The 25,450-nt window shown below is 43.9% G+C and overlaps 1 protein-coding gene across 5 annotated transcripts in view; it reads left to right on the forward strand.

The window, feature by feature from the left end:
• Positions 1-25,450, forward strand: part of Rgs20 (regulator of G protein signaling 20) — a 142,285-nt gene that overhangs the window by 23,798 nt on the left and 93,037 nt on the right. The window contains exon 3 of one of the 5 annotated variants that reach the window (XM_036179581.1): positions 10,900-11,224. In XM_036179581.1, the coding sequence (XP_036035474.1) occupies positions 10,900-11,224 (325 nt within the window). Of the gene's footprint in view, positions 1-10,899; positions 11,225-12,334; positions 12,580-13,170; positions 13,285-13,305; positions 13,468-25,450 lie in introns of those variants that run through there. The other 4 variants (XM_036179576.1, XM_036179578.1, XM_036179580.1 and 1 more) reach the window with 4 other exon arrangements.

Here is a 25,450-nt window from a genome sequence, read left to right on the forward strand (position 1 = left end):
ATTATTCAGCTTTTAAGAAAAAATTGAATTTGCAGGTAAATGAATTGAGCTAGAAAAATAATCATCCTGTGAGGTAACCCAGATCCCAAAACACAAATAATACATGTTTTCTTTTATGTTAGGTTTTAAGTTTTTGGTTTATGGCTGCACTCCATATAACCACAGAAGTCAGGTAGGTACCTAGTAAGGGACCAGGGGCAGGAAAGGCTCTCCCAAGGAAAGAGAAATACAATTTAGTATTATGGAAAGATAGAGGGAAACTAAGAGGATTACATGGGAGAGGAGGTTAAAGGAGGGAATAGGTGGAAGGACAACTAACTAAAGGCCATTTGAACCCATCAGTTCTTGACTGAGCATCAGATAGCAGATGATAGGTTAGTGTGAGACTGTTGCCACCACAGATAGACCAGTTTTCCCCAGGTGAGGGATTTATACCCTTTCCTTGGTCTATAGTGTTTGAAAAACTCTTGGGTCTGGTTTTCTTGATATGAATATATATCATGGAAATGTGTGTGTGTGTGTGTGTGTGTGTGTGTGTGAATATGTATTCAATGTGCTTGTACCTACCCTTTCAATCAATCTTCCCCTCTCCCTACTCTCCAGGGGCCCAGTGACTTTCAATACTGCATATATATTTTTTTCTAAACATATAAATATGACCTGTTCAGTCCATATAATATTACTTGTATGCATGTGACTAAACATGCCCTGAACAAGGATGATACCAATAGACATGCAAACATGAAGAGGGAAAGCTCAAGAGGCCTCAACCACAAACAGAAGGACAGACAACTAAGGAAAGCTGAGAGTGGGGGAAATAGTCTTCCCCAGGGTTTGTCAGCCCACGCTGGAAACTTTGTGAGCTCTGCTCTTGCTGTAGCCTCTTGTATTCATTCTGTAAAGAGAGAGAGAGAGAGAGAGAGAGAGAGAGAGAGAGAGAGAGAGAGAGAGGGAGAGAGACGTGGGATGTCGTTCTGTATGCTGTGAATGCTGTGAATATGTGTTACTCTGATTGGTTGATAAATAAACCTGTTTGGCCAATGGTGAGGCAGAATAAGGTTAGGTGGGACATTCAAACTAGAGAGGAGAAAGGCAGAGCAGAGGGAATTCTGCTAGCTGCTGCCAGAAGAAGCAAGATGTAAAGTACCAGTAAGACACAAGCCACATGACAAAGTATAGATTTCCAGAAATGGGTTAATTTAAGACCTAAGAGCTAGCTAGCCAGAAGCCTGAGCCATTAGGCTATATAGTTTGAAACTAATATAAGCCTCTGTGGGCTTATTTGGGTCTGAGTAGCTGAGGACTGGGCAGGACACAGGAAAATATCCAGCTATGAGAGAGAGAGGGAGAGAGACAGAGACAGAGACAGAGAGAGATTAGACTAAAAAAACCTGCATTCACCTTGTCCAGGTTACTAAGGTAGGTGGAACTACCCAGTGAATTGCTGCCATTATAATTACTGTGCTTTATGGATTTATTGTTATTCAATAAAATCTAACATTGTGGAAAGACTCAAACTTATTCACCTACATTTCCTATATAATGTACACACAGCACCTCTTTATTTGTTTCCATCCCTTCTAACACTTTTGGATCACATCATTATCATATGTCAAAAATGATTGCAACAGCAATGGCCTGATTTCCTCTTTCCCAAGCATGCCTGTTTTTAAGTAACACCAGAGGGAAATAGAGTTTTATGAAATACAGTCATGATCATATTACCTTCCTGACTAAACTTTATCAATGGCTCATTTATAGCTGGACATCTTTCAAGCTCCATAAGGTGAAACGGTATGCTTGTGCATTCCCCACCCCATTCCCCCCATCCTCATCAACACTACTTTTATTAATGATACGTGTTTTATATCTCCTTCCTACTAGAATTCTACTTTGAGCTCAAATCTCTCTTGGGGCAAACTTCTTGACATTTTCACTGGAGTGACTCATAGGCATCTCAAAAAAACATCTTTTGCAATTTCTCCATTTTAGCAAGCCACCCAATTGTTTAAGGTGGGAGAAACTCTAGAAATTAACTTTAGTTCTTCTTTGACCAGCCTGTTCATTTGATTCACCCAAAGTTCTGTTAATTACACCTCTAAAAGTTGCACCAAATTTATTTTCCACATTTTTACTCACCTTACCTGCCTACTTCATCATCATCTCTCACCTAGATCAGTGTTAAGCCTCCCTTTTCTCTCCAGCCACCTTTGCTTCACCCCTCCAGTTCAGTCTAGTTTAGTGGGTAGCCATTTCAACTTTGACCTGGAAGTTCCAACCCCCATTGAAGCTTCAGTAAAGGTTATGCCTACAAGGTGGCTGAGAGAGGACTGCTGAGGACCCGGGATGCCAGTGCTCTCTTGGTTCCAGGACCCTGGACGCTGGAGGTAGACTGAGCAGAGTTCTCCAGAGAACATGGCCAGACTGCAACACACCTTTCCCAGACCCTGCAACCTAACTATCCCTTCATTTGCAAGTTATGCCACTAAATAAACATCCCTTTTAACTATGTGGAGTGGCCTTAATAATTTCACCAATAGTCTAGTGTGCAGAGTTTCAGTTGCATCCTTTGTTTCACCCCTCCAGTGCTGTCTGGTGTGCAGAGTCTCAGCTGCATCCTGTCATTTGCTTCTTTTCAGCTTTTTAGCAACTTCCTATTGCTTTTTAAACAAATCTAAAATGTAGATGAATTTTAAAAGGTCTTATTAAATAAAAACACAGAGCCAGATATAAGGCTGAAAACCTGAGAGAGCAGGGAAAAGCAACAAGCTAACCTTACCTCACCAACACCTCAATCTCCAAAGAGACCTACTTCCTGTATACCCATGCCTAGATGCCTTTCTGTTCTGTTCTCTCATTGGCTCTCTCAGCCCAGGTACATCACTTCCTCTTCCTGCCCAGCTCTGTCACTTTCTGTCTGTTTATACAGACCTCAGGACCTTTATGGTTAGTGCTGGGATTAAAGGTGTGTGTCACCATGCTTGGCTCTGTTCCCCAGTGTGGCCTTGAACTCACAGAGATCCAGACAGATCCCTGCCTCCCAAGTGATAGGATTAAAGGCATGTGCTACCATTGCCTGACTTCTATGTTTACTTACAGTGGTTAGCTTTTTCCTCTGATCCTCAGATAAATTTTATCGGAGGGACACAGTATATTGGGGGACTCAACACATCACCACACTAAAATCTCCAAATGGTTCACTTACCTGATTTATTCTACAGAGATTCTTCCTGTCCTCTAATTCACCACACAGTCATGAAAGATGCCCATTTCCTTTCTTACTCATTTTGAATTCCAACCCTTTAAGGAAAAAATATAGAAGACATATAATAAATAGTATTGAAAGAATGACTAAAATAAGGTATGGTGGTATATGTCTATAATACTAGCATTTGGTAGGCCAAGTCAGCAGGGCTCTAAGTATGAGGCTAGCCTAGGCTATGTATGGAGACTTTGTGTTTTAGTCAGTGCTCTATTGCTATGAAGAGACATCATGACCATGGCAACTCTTATAAAGGAAAGCATTTAGTTGGAGCTGGTTTACAGTTTCAGAGGTTAGGTCATTATCATCATGGTGGGGAATATAAAGGTACACGGGCAGACATGGTGTTAGAGAAGGAGCTGAGAGCTCTACATCTGGATACACAGGCAGCAGGAAGAGAGAGTGAACCACTGGGCCTGGCTCGGGTTTTTAAAACCTCAAAGCACACCCCCAGTGAAATACTTCTTCCAACAGGGCCATACCTCTTAATCATTTTAAATAGTACCACTCCCTAAACATTGAAATATACGAACTAATGGAGGCTATTTTTATTTAAACCACCACATCTTACCATTAAAAAAAAAAAAAAGGTAGTGAAAGTGTAGTAGCATGAAACACTCCTCTAACCTTCTTATCCAGTCCCTGCTTCTGCTTACCTTTCAGCAAATACTGAGAAGAGAATTACACTAGGCAGTGTATATTTACAAACTTCGTATAATGACAGCATACATCAAAGTGAGAGAACCCAAGAGAGTAAAAACTCAGTGACAGAATGAGCATCAACCTGCTGTGCCCTCCCTTTGTCCCTGATGGACTGCAAGCTCAGGCCTGGAAGAGTTTGTTTGCTCCCTTGCTTTTTTGGATTTCTGCATCTAGGAATGGACTCAGGCTTTGCCCATCCTAGCAAATGCCCTGTCATTGAGCTTTATCTCCACCCCCTTGCAGTTTAGAGGTGATTTTGTTCATTGCACTGTTCATTGAAATAGAAGCAACATATAGTTTGCAATCTTAACCATTTTAACTGTATGATTCAGTGGCATTAGATTCATTTATCTTGTTTTATACCCGTCACCACTATCTACCTCTAGAACTTTTTTTCTTTTCCAAACAAACAATAACTTCATTATCCCTTCTCTTCAGCCCCTAGTAAACTCTGTTTTACTTTCTATCTCTAAATATGCCTGTTCTTGGTACCTCATATGAATGGATTCTTGTAATATTTGTCTTCTGTGTCTGGTTTCTTTCACTTAGTAGAAAATGTTCAAGATTCATTCATGTTGCAGCATATTTAAGAATCCTATGCCCTCTCTGGCTGAAGGGGTTTTATTTATTTGTAGTTTATTTGTTCACTGACTATTTATTGAGTCCTTTATTAAGGGGCAAGCACTGTTTTGGGGTACTATCAAGACAGCAATAAACACAAGAAAGGAGATTCTTACTAATTTCTTTCACAAGTACTTACATATATACATGGAAATATATATGAGATGTGTGCATGTGTGTGATGGAAAGACTTATGCTGAACCAGAACTCTGCTGGGGGAAGGAGGGTGTGTCACTTAGATGCTGCATGAAGTGCTTGGAACTGATTCTCCTGGAGCCCTAGTCTTGTTGTTAAACCTCCAATAAGCTTCAGGAAGTTGAGAACACTGACAAGTCTAAAGTCTGAAACAAGACAACAGCTTGCAAATTCAAATAATAACTGATGCTGCAGTCTTGATTCTGAAATCGGCAGGACAGGACAAGCAGGCTGGAAACTCAGTCAGGGTTTCTGTGTTGCAATCTAGAAGCCAAATTCCTTCTGAGGGAGAATCTGTCCTAGGCCTCTTCTGAGCTCTAGTGTTTTGCTAAGAATCTTTTGCATTGCTCAGATTGTAGACATATCACCCTGATCTCTGTCTCCATGCCTATACAGCATTCTCCCTATGTGCAAGAGTAGGTCCACATTTCTACTTTTTATGGAGACCACTCAGCAGGATACTTCCATCCTATTCTGGCATGACCTCACCTTGACTAATAATATTTGCAATGACTCTGCTTCCAAGTAAGGTCTTATCCTAAGGTGCTTGGGGTTCAAATTTCAAGATAAAAACTGGGAAAGGTCAAGTCAGTTGGTAACACAAAGTGATCTGTGAATATGAAGAGTTTTTGGACAGTGAGTTTAAAACATCGACAACCAAGGGGCTGGAGGTAGTGCCAATGACAGGGCTCTGGTGTAGCATGTGACAGGCCTGTCTGTGTTCAATTTCCAGCATCAAGGAGATAGGGGGACCTAAAAGTTGGTGACATGATATTGTTTTTTACCTGAATAAAAAGAATCAAGTTGTGGAGATTCTTCTTTGAGAAGCCCACATCTATGCTCTTGGGTCTGCCTTACTCTTTCCTGGGTAAAGTGCCTTTCATTCTATTAAGCCCAGTTTTTTGTCTGCTAAAAAATGTTTTTCTAAATAAACATCCACTCTACTTCAAAAAATAATAATCAGGTTGGCATTTACCTGTCTGGTGAAGACTTCAGCAGAAGAACATGATAGAGATCAAAAGTTTTCTTTTGGATGTTGTCTTACTCTATTTTGATTTCTGTAATAAAAATAATTAACATTTACCAGCAACTGAAAAGTCCAGGAGCTTAGTGCCCTGCATCTAGTGAGAGCCTTCCTCCTGTATCATAACACAGTGGAGGGCATCACATGACGTGATAGAGCCAGTAAACTAGAAAGGGTCCAATGTTGTATGACATAGGAGATATGAAAGATACTCAAACAAAGGCCCACTTTCTCTCCTAAGCCCCTTTCTTGATAACTAATGCTGCAGATGGGCCCAGCTATCTCTGAAAGAACTATAAAGAAGGACCTTTGAGTGTTGCCTGTCCTAACTTACATGGCCCCTAAGTAGCTCACGTCTTCCTCACTTTACTCTGTCCTCAGCCCCTCCTTCCTCCTCCTCATTATTTCCATTATACAATGCCTCTACAACTTCTCCACACAGGTCTTCAGCATAAAAGCATTTCAAAAGTCATTAAATACTGTGTGAGGTCAGAACTAATTATGAACTGTAGAAATATTGTTTTAAACCATTGTGCTTCTAGAGTGAACATGGAGATTTTAAATAAATGCAAATAGAAGTGTGTTATTAGTAGTTGAGTGCTCCTTGAATTAATAATAATCTGTGGCACTATTAACCATGTTTTATTTCAAGTATTACCGCTCCACCTGCCCAGTTTATATCAGTGCAGGCAAATGCTGCTTTTTTACTTCTTGGTTGCTATCTACTGGATCCTTGGGACCTAGAAGAAGGATGAAGGATAATGTTGATGTTTCCAATAGCAGAAAATTGAAAAATACATCATGGCTAAGCCACAGCAAAATAGAATTTTAAACAAAAGGTCTTGTACAAAGTAGATCACTTCATAAATTTAAAACTAATTTCAAACTCGGTCTTAGCTGTGATTTTTTTGTTTGTTGGTTGGTTGGTTGGTTTTTCAAGACAGGGTTTCTCTGTGTAGCTTTCTGCCTTTTCTGGAACTCACTTGGTAGCCCAGGCTGGCCTCGAACTCACAGAGTTCTGCCTGCCTCTGCCTCCCGAGTTCTCGGATTAAAGGTGTGTGCCACCACCTGGCCTTAGCTGTGATAATTAACTCTACAAGTGATTAGCCTAATTTGGGAAAGGGGTAGTTTAATTTGCCATAGATGTTTCCTTTGTGAAGTGCTATTGTTTAAATGCCCAGGAACCAGGCTAATAATGTTTACATTGATTTGAGTCTGTCTTGTCTGCTGTGCAGAAAGTCATTTTGATGATCTTCAGCAGATGGTAAAATTAACTGGGGAAGTCAATATTCAATCAGGATAGACTGACTGGGTGGGGATGGGCGGTGGTGTTACTGCAGACAGCTGAAGGTCTTTTCTGAGATAACGTTTCTCTGATCGAATTTTGTGGCTGCATCCAATACTCTGTGGCTCTCTCTGTTCTTGCTGTTGGGGCCTATAGAGCACTACCACCCACACCCACCATACTTACACCTGGGGTCCTACCCAAGCTCCCAGAGCAGAGGGTTTCAAGACCAAAACTGGTAGCAGGCTAGTCTAGGGAACTCAAATGGTGAGTGTCTCCAGATGAACAAATGAGCATAAACTTTGTTTCTCTGGGATCTGTTAGAACTTTTATTCTGCCTGAAAACTTCCACAGCTCCCTCAAAAGACTCTCTGTGTTGAAGCAGAGGACCGGAACAAAATGCCTAATGAAGCATACCCAGGGAAGAGGCTTGAGAGAGACTGGGAAGACTGGCTGGAAATAGGGGGAGAAAAAAAGAGGGTACGGTTTTCACAAACACTGTGACACCAAACGCCGGGGTCTACAAAAGGCCCTAAGCTTCTTCAGTTCACTTGAAGGCAGTCTAAACAGTCTCAGAAGTGTGCCAGGAGCTGCCAGCGTTTTGACTACATCCTAACTTTCCCTGTGAGAGAGCAAGTAGCAATGGTTGAAGCTGGGCAAGGTCCATGTGTAGGTCGCTGGGATGTAGACAGTCCTGTTTTAACTTCGTAGCTTCACCTAGTTGCTGGCGTCCTGCACAGGTTGGCAAAGGGTTCTGAGACAGCCCTGTGGCCACTCTGCATCTGTGGCTCGGGAGCCAGGAGCAGGTGTGGCCACAGCCAATGATCCAGGTAGCTGAGGCCAGAAGAACAGCCCAGGCGGGCGGTGGTGGCCTTTAATCCCAGCACTTGGGAAGCAGAGGCAGGCTGACCTTTGTGAGTTCGAGGCCAGCCTGGTCTATGGAGCGAGATCCAGGAAAGGCGCGAAGCTACACAGAGACACCCTGTCTCGAGGAAAAAAAAAAAAAAAAAAAAAAGAACCGCCCAGGTCCGACTCAGTGCAGCTGAATGTGTTGGGATGTGTTGGACAACCCCTTCCCACCAACACACACACACACACACACACACACACACACACACACACACACACACACGGCTGGAGAGGGATACATCCACAGCCCACTCCCAGGGCAAAGCAATCCTAGGTCTCTGGGTGAGATGGCAGGTCTGAGTTTTCCAAATGACTCACTTGCCTTCCACAGTGAGCTGTTGGCATTTCTCCAGAAACCTCCAGTGCTCACAGTTCCATCCGCAAAAGTAAATGCACCATGGCAGAAGGCAGGCGTGGGGGCCTGCGAACCTGGAGATTGAAAATTCTAGAATGACCCCATTTCCCGAAAGAAACGGTAGTGAAGGAAAGCAACATTGTGTGTACTTACACAGAAATGCAAACCCAGATCAACTCCCCAGCATACAAACCACAGAGACAAATCAGACAGGGCTAGACGGCTTCCCACAAAAGGCCTCATGAATGAAAATGGGTTGCTAGGTTTCCCTGCCCCCCCCCCCCCCCCCTGACAATCCCTTCCCCCAAGACTTCCACAGACAAAAGAAAACAGGCTGACCCGGTGTCTACAGACACTGGGAACCCAGCCAGGCCCGGGAGTGCCCGCGGCCGCTCCCGCATTCAGGACCCTGGAGAGCTCCCGCCCCTCGCCCCTGGGACCTGGGCCCAGCTGTCCCTGGATCTCCCCACCAGAGCCCCAACACACTGTCACTTGTATCCTTTGCTTCCTGCCTCCGGTTTCATTTTTCTGGGCAACCACGATTCTTTTTTTTTTTTTTTCCACAGATAGATTGAAATGTTTTTGTATTTTGCTTGAGGGAAGTGTTTGGATTGGCAGAGCTAGGTTCCAGTTTGTAACTACATTAAACGTTAGTGCCCAAGAAGCTTAGAAAAACTTAAAGATGGAAGCCTAAAGTAAGTGATCTTCAAACAGCACTAAAGCGCAGGGTGGCACTTACCTGTAATCCTGGAACCCAGGAAGCTGATGTCAGAGAATGAAAAGTTTAAGACAGCCTGAGCTATTCAGCAAGGCATTGTCTCAATAAACAAACAAATAAACCACAAATTTTTAAAAAGCAATAAAAATTTTTGAAAAATAGTTCTTTTTGGCAGTCCGACTGTATATCTTCTCTTCCTTCCCCTCCCCCTCCTTTCCCCCTCCCCCCTCATCTCCTCCTCTCTTCCTCCCCTTCCCCTCCTCTCCCTCCCCTCTCTTCTTCCCCTTCCCCCTCCACTTCTCCTCCCCCCTTCCTGTCTCCCCTCCCCTCCAGTTACCCTCCTCTTGTTTGAAACAGATTTTCAGGTTCTCATGAAGTTTGTGTTTACCTCAAATTCACTAAGTCTAGGATGACCTTGCCTCCAGCTATCTCCCCACCTCCCCAGTGTGAGGATTACTGACATACAGGCAAGTTTGCTATGCTGGACTAGGGCTAGGTAAACAACCTACCAAAGGAGGTACATTCCCAGCCTTAACTGCTGTGCATCCTTATTTAAAGATTCTTTCAAACAAAAAAAACAAAACAAAAAAGCAAAGCTAACACTCTCTACATAGCCCTGGCTGTCCTGGAACTCACTATGTAGACCAGGCTGGCCTTGAGATCTGCCTGCTCACATGCTGGGATTAAAGTCATGTGCCACTACCTGCAGCTAAAGGTTCTTTTTAAAGACTAACTTCATTCTTCCATTTTTACAAAAGTAGATAAACTCTAAAGTTAAAAGTTTCGCTCCCACAGTTGGGAGTTGTTAGTGGGAAGGCTATTTCTAGGACCCTGTGCTCCTGACCACTAAGCTAAACATGCCCAAGGATGATATTTTTTAACTTTCCATGGGGGGTGGGGGGAAGCATGTTTACTTTCACCCTCTTAATGCTTAAGTCTCCTAGGAATTTGTAGAAAGTGGAAGAACTCTGAGAATAAGATATGCACATGGAGTTCAGAAGAGACCTGAAGTAGGAATGCTTACAAAACCCAACCTTAGTCTCCTTCACTCTACTGAATGCTAAGGCCAACTTGGCCAGCCTTCCCCCACACAGCTTACCGGTCTGGCATTCTTCACCCACCTGCATCTACCATCCATGTCTCACTTTACAGCTACTCCTGAGACCTGGTAACCAAGTGTATCACTACCTCGGGCAGGTAGTGGTGTATTGGAAAAGAACAGGGTGAGAAGGATTCGGATGACAGAAGGAAAGAGGAAGAACTGCAAAAATGAATGTGTGAACATAAACCTTCTTACACAAGCATGCCACGTTGAATATGCATACAGATTCATTGGGTTGTTAACCAGGCAGGTTCTGATGAACTAGGCTGGGGTAGGGACACAAGTTTTGCATTTCTAAGGAGCGGCTGGATATTGGATATGGGCAACAGCTGCTGGTCCAGGGACCACAGCTTTCAACAGCATAGTTTTAAAAGGAGCGGAGAGCAGGGCAATGGTGGCGCCACGCCTTTAATCCCAGCACTCGGGAGGCAGAGCCAGGCAGATCTCCGTGAGTTCAAGGCCAGCCTGGGCTACAGAATGAGTTCCAGGAAAGGTGCAAAGCTACACAGAGAAACCCTGTCTCAAAAAAACCAAAAAGAAAGAAAGGAGGGGAGAAGTGAAGGGAGACTCTAACCTCGCGCTTTTTCTTTTGCTTTCGTCGACCTTCTCTTGCACCCCCAAAGTAAATTCTCAAAATGTTTCAGCAAGCGGTCTCAAGTAGGTGAGTGGACACGATACTAATGGTGTGCTGGGTTTGTTTCTCGTTTCCCCACACCCTTCCTGTCGTCCTGCACAGCTCCCAGACTCTCCCGCAGTCCCGACGCCATTCCACCACCTTTCTAGCCTGCTCAGCAGCTTTACGCTATTCTTCTCGGATCTTCTGCGGCGACCTCCTCCCACGGCTTGCCCGCGACGCTGGGACTTCTCCCCTCAGGTTCCCGCCTGGCCCAGTGCCTGGCTCTCTCCAGTGACCCGCCGCCTCCTGCTCTTGCTTGTGGCCTCAATGGCATTGCCAGGCCGACCTCCGAGGGGTCGTCGTCTGAAGCTGGCAAGTCCAAACCCAGAGCCCAGAGAAGAGGACGCCTGCACTGGGAAGAGTTCGCCGGAGTCTGTGAGTACTGGGGACTCCACCAAACCTATCCTTGGCCTTCCGCACCCCTAGCCTTTCCCACTCGTTCTAACCCAACCCAGTCGGCACAACGCTGGGCACACTGGGCTCCCTGACACTCCCACATCCGCGGAGGCACTAGAAGCTCCTTTCTACCAAACCACTCATTCCCTTTGTACAGTTCCTAGAAGTGGGAGGAAGCCCTCTGACGCCTCCGAGGATCTTTTCGATCTGTGGTTGCAGCTCCTTCCCAGGAGCCTCCCCAAGCGTCCTAGCGTGTCGCCATCGCCCACAGCCAGGTTGGCGCTCCCACTTTTCTGCTCTCTCTGCGGGAGAGGAAGGAAATGACGTGATGTTATTTTTTGTGTCAGGTCACTTTGCTGCTTCAGGTTAGCCCCCCAAGCTCAGGCGCACTGACCCAGGGGACCACTCCAAGGCTTGCTCCGAGAGCTGCAGCGACCCCGGCGCTGGGTCTCCCTAAGAGCCAGACGCCAAGTGGCGCGGCCGCACCGGGCCTCTGCCCCCTTGGCCTTTGAGTCCTAAGGGAAAGAAGGCTGCCGAGGGCACTCCACCTTGCCATCCCAGTCGCCAGGTGGGGCCATCCTACTCTGGTTGATCCAGACCAGGTGGTACCAGGGGGGGGGGGGAGGGAGAGGGGAGGAGAACTGAAGCTAGGGGCTGCACCGAGTGCAGAGGTCAGTGGCGCTCGGGACAGCGGGGACAGTGGCGTCTGCAGGAATTGTCCTACAGAGGCGGGCAGTTCAGAGGTGCGACCCAGGGTACAGAGCATCTGCTCCTCTCGAGACCCCCGCTCCCTCATCCCTGCGCTGCTCCCCCCTCCACTCCCTCCCCGCCTCACTCCATTCACAAGGTTCTAGCACTCATTCACTCACTCTGGATAGGCCCGCGCAAGCTAAGGCCAGGGAATGAAGCGGGTGGGCTTTACAAGTACCCTCAAAGCTCGCCCCGCATCGCACACACTCTTTCGGTGCAACTGGAAGGGAGAAGCCTAGGCTGGGGCTCTCTGGCTAGCGCTGGGACTAAGAAGTGCCCCCAGCTTTCGAGTGCTGCGCGCCGCAGCCAGTAGGAGGCGAGCCCGGGAAAGCCCAGCCCTAGGAAAGCGAGCACCGAGGCGGAGAGGAGTCAGAGAGGGGAAAGGAGAAGGAAGAAAGAAGAGCTCGGGAACTTAGACCCAGAGACGCAGGAAAGGGCGGGAGGAAGAGAGCCAGCGCGGGCGGAGTAGGAACCGCGCTTACTAGTGTAAGACAACTGAGGCTCACTCTGGACGCATGCGCACGGCCAACGGAGGCCAGAGGGCCAGAGCTTCCCCTCCAGCTAGTCCAGTGGATCCTAGCTTGGTAAGAAACTGGCGTCCTCTCCTTCTTCCTCTCGGACGCTCTCCTGAAGCCCTGGACCCTTCCGTGAAAGGAACCCCGAGCATGGGCTCGCTAGAGGGACCTGGGGCACCAGCCCCTCCTTGCCCGGTGGTTGCAAACCCTGGCGAGTCATCTCCCCCTGGGTTAGTCAGTGGCTGTCGCGACTGGGTTGTGGGTTAGAGGCATGACATTGTCTGAAGGAGGGCTCGAACTATCGTGAACAATTATTATCAGACTCCCTTAAGCAGGTGGTCCCGGGTCTGAGACTCAGTGCGGGACGAGAAATGTCATTAAAGTCTAAAGTGTATTGGCCATGCCAAGTAAGCATTTTTGGAAAACCCAAGCGCCCTCACTGAGTTGGGGGAAGGATGCGCTCCGGGCGGAGCGCCCGGGGCGAGCAGTTTGAGCGCAGGTGGGAAGGAGGTGGCACTCCCGGAACGCACCACCTCCCTTTAAGAGAAGTGCAACCTAAGCGATCCAGCAGAGCAGGGTAGGAAGTGGGCGCTCAGATCGCACCCCGAGCTCTAGAGTCTGCATGCACCTGACAACTGAGCAGATACAACAGTTGCTTAAGGAACAGGCGCTAGGGGCTATTCCTTAGCAGGCCCGGGCTCTAGATTCGCCACACTCGGAGGGGCGTTCTGGACGTTGGGACCAACGCAGGCGCCCAGGCTGCCGCGACTGAAGGTACGAGTAGGAAGCGGAGAGGCTGCGAGGAGGAGAGCGATGGGAAATCGGGTCCTTGTACACTGGTGCCCTGGGCCTTGAAAGAATTGAGTTGGCTAGGAGACAGCTCCTCGGGACAAGGGTGGGCTCTTTCAGAGATCTGGGTGCCTGTGGGTATCCGCACCCACTGCTTCAGGAGAGTAGGTAAGGGAGAGGCCTCGGAAGAGGCAGCGCGCGGGGGCGGGGTGGATGTTTGGGGAGAGGTTTGAATACGCTTCAGGATTTCCACACTCAAGGAGTGGGCGGCTGGAGGTGGGCGTTGGGGAGGAGTGTGAGGGTGCTGCGACCTACCCATCCCACGCGTGTCTGGATGTGGGCTGCTGAGAGAGGTGGCTCTCTCTAGGGTTGGCATGGGTCGGGAACTTACTGCATTCTACCAGAAGCACGGGAAACCAGGACGAGAGAAGCTAGGGACACACACAGCCCAGCAGCTAGTGGACATCGGGTGAAGCCTGCTTGGAACCGAGCTAAGGAGATTCCGGAGGGAGCTTCTGCTGTCTCTACGCCCCCAGGCGGTGAACAGCTACACCGCGCGTAGAAGGTGGTGGTGCAGGATTTCTGTCCTGAAGGAGAGAGAGTGAGGGAATGGAAATCTCTCTTCCTTTCCAGAGACTTTGGCGAAGGCCTATTACTCTCTTGGGCTTTCCGACTTCACAGCCATATAGCTGTCTGGGTGGGCTTGGGGGCCAGGCGCCAAATGAGTCAGTGCTCTCAGCGCTGGCATAGCCCCTCACCCCCTAGCTAGCAGAAGCGATCCGGGGCTTGGGGGCTCCAAATAACTGGGAATGTGGGCAGTGGGGAGCTCCAGAGTCAATCAGTTCTCACCACCACCTCTGCTTGGTCAGTCCCTACACTTCCTCAGGGGCACTGGTAACAAGGCTCCTGAAAGGCTTAGTTTCATTTGCTTCTGTTCAATGAACTGCTTGACTTCCTCAAGGACATTTGTGCTAAAATGACACTTGCCTTTAAGTGCTTTGGAACAATTTTAATGCACACTATCTACTGGTTTTGTTTCTATTTGCCCCAAACCTAGTTTTTCTACAGCTTCATCCCGTTTATTTTCTGTTCGTTAATGTGTATATTTTATTATCGTTTAAAAAAAGATTTACTCATTTATTATGTACAGAGAAGAGGGCGCCAGATCTCATTACAGATGGTTGTGAGTCACCATGTGGGTGCTGGGAATTGAACTCAAGACCTCTGGAAGAGCAGTCGGTACTCTTAACCTCTGAGCCATCTCTCCAGCCCCCCTTATATTATCTTAAATCAGCAGAGTTTAAGACCTGAAGAGCCCTTCCTGCAATCTGTTGAATGTGATCTCAAATCCCAACCAACCAGTGTGACTTTAAGAGGTTACTTCAGCCGGGCGGTGGTGGTGAATGCCTGTAATCCCAGCACTCGGGAGGCAGAGGCAGGTAGATCTCTGTGAGTTCGAGGCCAGCCTGGTCTACAGAGCTAGTCCAGGACAGGCTCCAGAGAAACCCTGTCTCGAAAACCGAAAAAAAAAAAAAAAAAAAAGAAGAGGTTACTTCATGTCTTTGTGCTTTAGTTTATCATCTGTGAAGGGGGAGTGGCCTACATTTGATCAATTAATATAGTACAATTTCTGGGCTCATGCTATGCAAAAACTAGTCATAGGACTGGAGAGATGGTTCACCTCATAGGTTAAGAGGATGTGCAGCTCTTATAGTGGACCTGAGTTCAGCTCCCAGCATCCATGCTGGCTGTTCCCAACAACCTGTAACTCTAGTTCTAGGGGATCTAGCACTCTCTTCTTGCCTCAGGAGGCACTGGGCACACTTGTGGTGTGCCCACATACATAACCATAAAAAAGAAATCTTTTTAAAAAGCTATTCTTACTATTACTATATTGATGCTACATTGGCTTAGTGGAATTCAAAAATCTGAAAACATATGAACATAGGAATGTGTGTATGCATCATTAGCCCTGGCTCTCCAAGGCTAAGGAGGAAAAATGTAAGCTTTGAGGGCAAGTAAGCTACATACTGCCATTTTTTTTTGGGGGGGGAGGTCTCAAAATAAGTAAAATAAGATAAAAAGAAAGAAAGATTAAGATCAGGAACAGGATGCCTCTTTTTGTATGCTATAGAGAGTATGTTTACATACTGAAATGGGTGTTCATTGTCAAAATCATAAGGCAGTAAATGTTTTCTCTCAATATTTAAATTTAAATACAATTTATTTCTCTATCACATGGACCCTTCATTATGAATAATTATGAGATATTTGTGTATAAGTATCAAATAACATTTTAAGAGAAGTTTACTCTTTAAAAAGAGTTGGGTGTGGTGAATTGTTTGAGCAGGTAAATGCATTTATTATGCAAGCTTGAGGATCTGAGTTTAAACCCAGGAACCCAAGATCACATGTAAAGGTGGGAAGGAGAGAACTGGCTGAACAAACGTGTCCTCTGACCTCCACATGGCCATGTCCTGAGCACCCCTCCCAATACTACATACAAAAATAAACAGTAATAAATAAATACTTTAAAGGTTGAGTTTAGGGGGCTAAAACGTATCTCAGTTGATAAGCACTTGTCTAAATGCACAAAGCCCTGTGTTCCAGTCCCAGCACTAAGTTAACTCAGTGGTATCTATGCAGGCAATTCCAGGTCATAGGAGATCAGAATCAGGAGGGTCAGAAGTTCAGGTCATGCTCAGCTATATGGCAAGTTCAGACCCAGCCTAGGCTACATGAGATCTTGCCTCAAACAAACAAAAGGAGAATTCTCTTTTTAAAACAAATATACATTTAAAACTCAGACAATAAATTATGGTATTTACAAAACATCCAATATTGTCACTGAAATAAGGAGCTTAGTCTTTTAGGAAATTTGGAGACTTACTGTAGGAATTGTCTAGTTTTTTGAGGATACTAAAAATTTACCCCAAAAGCTAGTTATCACATAAAAATATGGAATTCTGATAGCCCGGTTACTTACCCTAGCTTTTTCATTTTACAAGAAAGGAGACATTCAGGGTTTAGGACTGCAGCTACTGAGGAGCTGAAGGAAGGTTAGAATTCTGACTGTTTCCTCAAAGCTCTCACAGATGACACTGAGAACTTGTGACTCCTTTCTCAAACAAGAGGCTAGGTCTACATGGAAGGATAAACATACAAGTATGCGTTAGCTTCATCACCGAGAAATACAAACCTTTGTTTTCATGGTGCTTATAAAGACATCATGGTATTATAAAGACATGATCACAAAGGTCACAGGACAAGCCAGCACAGAATTAAAGTCCCACTGGGGATGCATTTAGTTGTATGTTCTATTAATCCCTTTGAGCAGTTTTATATTAGAAATTATTTCAAAGTTTTTCTTGCATTTTAAAAATGTCTTTCCTGCTAGTCTGAAGGTCATTCCCATGAGAAAGCGTTTTAGGAAAAGCCTTTAAAATTTCACAGGAGATTTTTATTCTTTCCAATTTGTGGACTAGCAAGTGAAATAGAAAACTTTGCCTATTTGAATGTAGTAACTTAGCTAGTGATGTCAAATGTCAGTTCTTAAAATTCCACTCTGTGTTCCTACTTGTGTATTCATGTCTGTGAGGAGGATGTAGAGGACAGCTTAAGGAAGCAGCCCTCACAGGAACAGTTGAGCAACCCCACAGTGGTGTTTTCTCTTACGAAGTTATTTTAAGGAACACAGTGTTTTCTGGGGAAAATATTTCTAGGAATTGTGCCTGCATCCTTGAAAAAGGAGAATATGGTTCTTTCTGGTGTGTAAGCTGAATGGGTATGTTGCCCCTGATTTTGCATCTTTGGAGGCCTGTGTGTTCTTAGAATACAAGGCATCAGGCAGGAGTGACTCTCTAGAGTGCTCCCAAGCCAGTTCTGCAGAAATGAATTTTGAAATGACATGTGTCAGTCAAGTCAGGTCACAGTGTGCTTATCTTGTGAATCACTGTCCAAGTGGAAATCTGAAAGATGGTTTTTGGGGCACCACCAGGTGACTCACAATGTGAGCTTCTATTCAAGTAAGCACAGTGCGATTCAGCAGCTAATAGATTCATTCTGAGTCACAGTTTAGCATTTAGTTCAATAAGTGTGAGTCACTGACTACCAGCACTGTCTGAGATGTCCCCTGAATATTACCTTGAGCTGTGAGTTTGAGGGTTTAGACATGGCTGCAAGGGTAAGTCATCCTAGTACAATTGAATGGGCTCTGGCAGAGGCCATTCACAATCAACTTTGATGGCCCTCCAGTTGGAATGCTCAAGGTGATATTCCATTATTAGGAATTCACAGAATAGACTGCTTTGATTCTAGTCTGCTGATTTTATCTTTTTGTGCTGGAGATCATTTGTGAAATAAGAGTAAGGTGCTGTATTGCCCCAGCAGTGCTATTTTGCCTGAGTTATCTCTCAAGTTATTAAAGCCAGTTGATTGTTCTGGTTTAGAGAGTAATTAATTTAACTCTAAATTGTAAAATCCTTCAAATCCATATTACTATTTGCATTTAAGACCATGGCACCTGATGTAAAATTACAGAGCAATTTGACTTGACCAGGAGCTGTGCCATGTACTTCTCTCAGAGGCCAGGGACATGGCTTGGCTTTGCTCATGTCCCTGAGTGAACAGCTCAGAGCTACATCACACACCTTGTACTGCTGTGTCAAGGATAAGAACATCTTGCTGACACTGTGTCTGCACACATGCACAAATGTGTGTGTAGAGTGATTCGTGCATATGTATGTGCATGTGTGTGTCTGTGTGTGCATTCATGCTTGGGATGAAATGCAAGGCCTCAAACGCAAGGCATTATACAGTTGTTATCATTACTAAACTACACCCCCAGCCCTAAATATGAAACACGTGTAACTCCTGTAGGGCTGTATGGCCTAAGACAATAGAAATAATCACATTCTTTTCTAACCCTATAAATGACTGGTGACTGATAGTAGGGTGATAATGAGATTTAATGAACTAGAAGATTTCTTAATTTCTATAAAAGTTTTGTTGATAATTGGCGATGAAGGAAAGTGTTTAAAAGTGCATATAAATGTAGCTGGAGATCTTTCCAGGTGCCACCAAGCCCCCATAGTCCCACAATCCGTGTATAAAATAATCACTCAGACACTTGTATTACTTACAAACTGTATGGCCATGGCAGGCTTCATGCTATCCAGTTCTTCTATCTTAAATTAACCCATTTCTATTAATCTATAACTTGCCACGTGGCTTGTGGCTACCTGTACCTTACATCTCACTTGTCATGGTGGCGGCTGACAGCTCTCTCCTTCTCCTTCCTGTTCCCCGAGTTCTCTTCTCTGCTTGTCCCCCCTATACTTCCTGCCTGGCTACTGGCCAATCAGCATTTTATTTACACAGAGTGATATCCACAGCATATAAGGGGCTGGGGAGTTAGCATAGTGCTAGGGCACTCACTTTCCAAGTATAAGGCTCTGGGTTTGATTTCTAAGACAAAAAATTATGAACGTACATGAATATTTTCTTTATTCATTCTATTCGGTGTTTTTTGTTTTGTTTTGTTTTGTTTTGTTTTTTAAGCAGAACCTAACTTTTTTCATCCTCTGGCTTTGGTTTCCTGAGTATTGGGATTACAGGCCTGTAGCACTATGCCTGACTTCTTCATCTATTTTCTAATGCTTACAAAGAAATGTAGATCCACAAGCTATATGAGTTACCCTTTTGGGGAAGAAAGAGGTGCCCACCTGATACATAGGCATGCCATCTTCTAACTGCCATGTAGGTCAGGGCTCCCAACCTCAGAACTGCCTACATTCCAAATAGCTGCTTTCTATGAAGGACTTTTAGTGGAATGTGCAACAACATTCCCAACCCCTGGGTGTCTGGAGAGCCCTCCTAGACAAGGCAATCAAAGAATCTCTAGGTATTGCCAGATTTCCCTGGAGGTAGTCAAGACAACATCTCTGCTCAAGGTCAAAATATGTAATATTTTCAGTCCCCTACACATTAAGATGCCATCTTGCTTTCTCCTAGTCTGTTCCTACAGCTAACCACTTTCATAGCCTCTTATGTCAGTTGTGCTGAATTCTGAACTTCATATGGAAATTCAGAATAATCAGCTATGAAAAGTTCATAGTCTCTGAATCTGCCTCATAGTTTTGCATGATGTTTTTGAAATTCACTCATTATCTGAACTGTTATTTTTCAGTGCTGTACAGTGTTCCTTTTTGTGAAGATATCATTGCGTATTGGTCCATTCCACTACTGAAGGGCACCAGAGGTGTTTCTAGTGTGGGGCTACTTAGAGTGGTAGTGGTATGCACATTCTCACCCATGTCTGTTGACTGATTCATCTCTGTTGGCTGTATGAGCAGGGGTGAAATTGCAAGGTGATAGGTCCTTTATATGTTGAGCTTAGTAGACACTGCCAAACTGTTGTGAACTCCAAATCAGTTTACATTCCCACTAGCAAAATGTCTTGTTTGACAACCTCATTGTACTTGATGCTGTTTGCCTATTTCATGTTACTCGTGTTGATGGCTATCCAGTACCAGCTCATTGTGGCTTTCACTCATCTTCCCCTGATTACTAACGATGTTGACTATCTTTTCATAGTTTTTTACCATCTGGGTAATGCCAATTGAAAAGTATCCCTTAAAATCTTGCTCACTTTTGTGCACCATCTGCTGTTATTGTCATTACTAATTTGTATGAGTTCTTTGTGTATTCCACAGAGGTCTTTCAAAAAAATGTATGTCTATGTTTGTGTGGATGTGTCTGCTTCTCTAGTCCAAAGTTCCAAAGTCTTCATATTCCTCCAAAGACAACATGGTCACCTTCTTCCCGGCAACAGCCTACTCTCTGATACCTGCTTCTGCACTAGTTGTTTTTCTGTGGCTGTGATAAAACACCATGACCAAAAGCAGCTTATGGAATAGAGAGCTTATTTTGGCTTATGGTTTCAGAGTTATAAAAACCTGTTACAGCAGGAGGTACAGCAGCAAGCAGCAGTCACAGTGGCATGAGCAGGAAGCTCACATCTTCAAATGCAAGCACAAAATCAGACAGCAAGCAGAGAGGGCAAGGCTATATACTCCCAAGGCCTGTCCTCAGTGACATACTTTCTCCAGCAAGGCTGCACCCCTCCCCCAAACTTTCCACAACAAGTCCATCAACTGGAAAAAAAGTGTTCTAATTCCTGACGTTCTCGTTCACACCACCACAGTAGTTCAGCTGGTAGGGTGCTTGCCCAAGCATGCAGGAAACCTTGGATTTCATCCCAGCACCACAGAAGCCAGATGGAGTGGCAAATGCCTGTTATCCCAGAAATTGAGAGGTGGGTGCAAGATGATTAGAAATTCAAGGTCACCTCCACTACATAGCAAGTTCAATGCCAGAATGAACTACATGAACAGGAACTACTCTTTTCTGTGATTCAAACTGTGCGTATTTAAGACGTTTTTCTCCTCTCCCATTATGCATCTTGCTCTCCTTGGTCCTATGTGTGTGTGCATGTGCGTGCTTGCTTCAATTTGAATATTTTCTGTTCACTGTGATTTGGTTCACTAGGCCTCTCTTCTGTTATTCTTAATCTTCTGCAAAACCAAGTAGCAACTTGTTAATTTCAGAATTCATTTTGTTCTATATTAAATGTAGTGTGTCCATTTGATACTTTTATGCAAATAAAAATTCCTTGGCGAAATTAATCTTTTCAACAGTTCTATCAATTTAATTCTTGTCTGCTAAATTTAATATTAAAATTACCTATGCATCTTTATCTATTGTTTAAAAAACATTGGTTGTGTTCTTTGTCCCTAGCATCTTTTTCCCAGAGGGATCTCTACTGTAGGAATTAGGAACTGATCATTCCAGGCCTAAAAGACTTTAGTGGGCTAAGTCTGATTTCAGTTTTAATAAACTGTGTTCATTCCTGTCCCTTGAGTTTTCTCTTGCGCTTTGTGTCAAGAGCCTATAAGAAACTTGGTCTCAACTCTGAGGTTTCCAGTTTCCCTCTTTCCCTCTTCCTCCCGTGTGGCATGTGTCTGAGTGCTCAGCAGTGCCTGAGGAAGGTTTGCTGTTGAAGGGTACTTCTTCCACATGAGACAAGAATTTGTTTAAAGCCTTACCCATGGTCAGAGGGAAGAAGATACACTGCTCTCCTTGGGAGAGTCCTCACTCTCAGAAAGTTTACTTTGTTTAATCATCTTTGCTCCTGTAGAACACTCAGCTTCCCTAGAAATGGAATGTTAGCTGTTCACTTGGTTTTTCAGGTTGTTGTGTAACAGCAATTATCTTTGACCTATTGATGCTTTTTAGTTAAGTTTCTTTTTTCTCTGCCTTGGGGTTATTTTATTTGTTTGTTTGTTTGTTTGGATTTTTGAGACAGGATTTCTGTGCATGTATTCATGGCTGTCCTGGAACTCGCTTTGTAGACCAGGCTGGCCTCGACCTCACAAAGATCCACCTGCCTCTGCCTCCTGAGTGCTGGGATTAAAAGGCATGCACCACCACTACTCAGCTACATTACATTTTAATCCTTTTATTATATCAATTCTTTTCTGTGGAACTCAAAAAATGTACATATTACATATTTATAACTATGTACAAGATATAAATATATCTGTGATTTTAAATGTTGGAGAAACATAATCCCAACAGCTCTCGGGCTTCATATTATATCTCTGTGATTAGAAAGATGAGGATTAGATGAAAGAAAATTGGATTTGAAATTTGGTTCTACCTATTATGTTGTAAACCTCTGAGTCTGAGAGAATATAATACTCATAACATTTAGTAAGCATACAGACCATGGTTCATGAAAGCTATTAAAGACTCTGCCCTCCAGCATGTATCCATCACTGTTTTGGCATCAGACTATGCATGACTTTAAACATTTGTGCTTTGACATAATTCTGTTTGATGAAAATCTTAAACGTTATACCATTTAAACATGGTTTTGAGAAAAAAATATAAAAGTCTGTACCCATGACCTGATACCTAGGTAAATGTTTCTGAATAAATTCATGAATTTAATTTTGCCAAATAATTGGTCATTTATAAATTTTTAAAACTACCTGAATCTGAAGAATTCAGATATAATTTAGTTGTGGGTAATTACATTGATAATAGTCATTCTCTGTTATTGCTGTATGACAAAATTTTTCTTGGAGAGATGCAACATACATGTCTACTCACCCAAGATAGGAAGCCTTTGACAGATCAAAGTATAGATACTACCAAAGTTCAATGAACCATGAGTTTTATTGAAATTACTAACAGAAATATGGATGGGAGTTACTCACAGAAGCAGAAATTACCCCCCAAAACAGCTGTGTCACCAAAGCTCATGCCAGCATGGTGACAGTGCACAAAGCTGGAGACCTGGCCCGCACTGCATACATAGCCTATAGGCAGCTCAATGGGTGCCCCAGTTGGTTTAAATCTATTTTAGGCAGCTGGGCTGGTTTTTGCTTCTTTCAGACAGCTGGTCTGGTCTTAGGAGTCTTCTTTGCAGCTTGCCTGTCTAAGAATTTTCTTTGCAGCTTAATTAATTGTACACTCAATTTCCTGTTACCAGGGTGCTTTTTTTCTGTATCATTCACTTCTTTTTTAAACATACTGTGGTAATATGTGTGCTTATGTATGGGTCTAGGTTCTACTTTGAATCTGGGGGGAAAACAGTAATCCTGGAGGCAGACAGCAAGCAGGGCTGCCCCATCTGAAGCGAGGACAGTGGCTTCTCTTCTGTGTCCCTAAGGCCTAGGCACATTGCCCTCTTCGTTCCTGTAGCCTGAATACTGGCTTTCTGGCTCTGGCACATCAGGGAGGTCTGAAAGTCACACAACTATGAACAGATGTCGAGGGGCCTTGTGCCTCAGTCTAGAATTTACCAGAGTCTCGCTAGAACTAAGTTTTGCAAATAATTCACTTCTGGTCTTTTGAATAAATGTGAGGCTATGCTGTCTTTTGGGAAAGTGGCATTAAAACAACAACAACAGGGTTGGGGATTTAGCTCAGTGGTAGAGTGCTTGCCTTGCAAGCACAAGGCCCTGGGTTCGGTCCCCAGCTTAAAAACAAAAAAAAAAAAAAACCAACAACACCATGGCATCATAACTCAACCTTACAAATAAATTTGGCATAAAAAGTAAAAAAGAAGTGTGAAAGGGGTAAAATTGTACAAAATCAAAAGAAATGAAAAATTCAATCTGGATTTGTTGAGTAAATATAAATGAAGTAAAAGACTTTATTTCTTTTCCTTATTTTCTAGTATCTGTTTTCAAAGTTATGAAAACTGAAAACTATAAATACCAGTTTGAAGAATATATTTACTTAATTTTTATGAAATCTGTGCCCAAGAATCAAAATGTTACGTTTTAGATGAATTTTTGTTACTATACCAAGAAATGTGTTTCATGTAACATTTTTTGGGTAAGAATATTTGTTGCTCTTGTAGAGGACTTGGGGTGGGTCCCCACAGTGGTTTGTAGCCATCTATAAATCCAGTTCAGGGAATCAAATGCTCTTTTCTGGTCTCCCTGGGCATGAAGCACATATGTGTTGCACATACATACAGGCAAAACACTCATTGTCTTAGTCACTGTTCTATTACTGGGAAGAGACACTATGACCATGGCAGCTTTTAGAAAAGAAAACATTTAATTGGGGTTTACTTACAGTTTCAGAGTTTTAGTCCATTATCATCATGATGGAAAGCATGGAGGAATTCAGATAAGCATAATACTGGAAAAATAGCTGAGAGCTTCACATCTGGATCCACAGGCAACAGGAAGAGCAAGAGAGATTGGATCTGGTGTGGGCTTTTGAAACTGCACTCAAAGCCTCACAGTGACAAACCTCTTCCAACAAGGACACACTTCTAATCTTTCCAAACAGTTCAGCTGAGAACTAAGCATGCAATATATGAGCCTATGGGGGCCTGTAGTGGTTTGAAAGAAAATGGCCCCCAGAAGAAGTGGCATTATTAGGAGATGTGGCCTTTTAGGAGTAGGTGTGGTCTCATTGAAGGAAGTATGTTACTGTGGAAATGAGCTTTGAGGTCTCATATATGCTCAAGCCATTCCCAGTGAAACAGTCTACTTCCTGTTGTCTGCATGTCAAACATGTAGCACCTACCTCTCCAGCACCATGTCTGCCTGCATGCCGGCATATCAAACCATGATGTTAATGGACTGAACATCTGAACTGTCAGCAAGCTACAATAATTGAATGTTTTACTTGTAAGAGTTGCCGTGATCATGGTGTCTTCTTACAGCAATAGAAACCCTAACCAAGACAAGGCCAATCTCATTCAAACCACCAAACCCACACATGAAATAAAATAAACCTTAAAGTCCCATTGAAAGAAAAAAGGGGAAAAACTGAAGCAAAAGGAGAAAACATCACTCAGTAATGAAAAAAGGATAGAAACATTTAAATAAATGTATGAAGGAGAATAAGAGATAATAAAACAAAAAAATTAAATATAATTAAGTAAAATGCTATTGACAGTGTAGTAAAATCAAGAATAAACACAAAGTGCAAAAAGAAAGAATAAAAAGAAAAATGCAAAATAAATATGAAGTGTTACAACACCTTCTTTTCTAGGTCCTGGGAAATCGGAGACTGGGGACAGACATATGGCGGGGGGCTGAACTATGAACTCTTTGCTGTGTTTTTGCTGGTGCTGGCTGAGCTTGTATTGAACAAGTGTTCAAGGGGCCATTGCTGGCCACACTCCACTTTCAGTGCATGGGCTGAGCAGGTTCTTCCGCCCCCAACTCTCCCCAGTTTTTTTGTCCCATGTTGCTAACTGAGAGTGTCTCCCAAGTGCTCTGCGACTGGGGAAAGCAATATAGCTTCCCTGAGGTATGTATGAGCAGGCCTGTCTTTGTACTTTCAAAACCCTCTTGCCTCAGCTGTGGGATCACTCCTACGCACTTCCAAAGCTCTTTCTCTCTTTCTGTCTTTGAAATAGAATCTAGTTTTTCTTATCCTGATGCTAATCACCTAATCACACAGAGGCAGTTCTTAGTCTTCCCTCTTAGAACCACACCACCACAAAAGGAAAGGAGATTAAGTTTGGATTACAGTTTTATTTAGCTTTTTATTGAACTGGCCATGAGTCTTTTTACTTATCCTTGTGTTCAACTCTCGGGGCCCAGCTGGTGGTTCT

This window comes from Onychomys torridus, chromosome 2 (assembly GCF_903995425.1).
Source record: "Onychomys torridus chromosome 2, mOncTor1.1, whole genome shotgun sequence".
NCBI classification, from domain to species: Eukaryota; Metazoa; Chordata; class Mammalia; order Rodentia; family Cricetidae; genus Onychomys; species Onychomys torridus.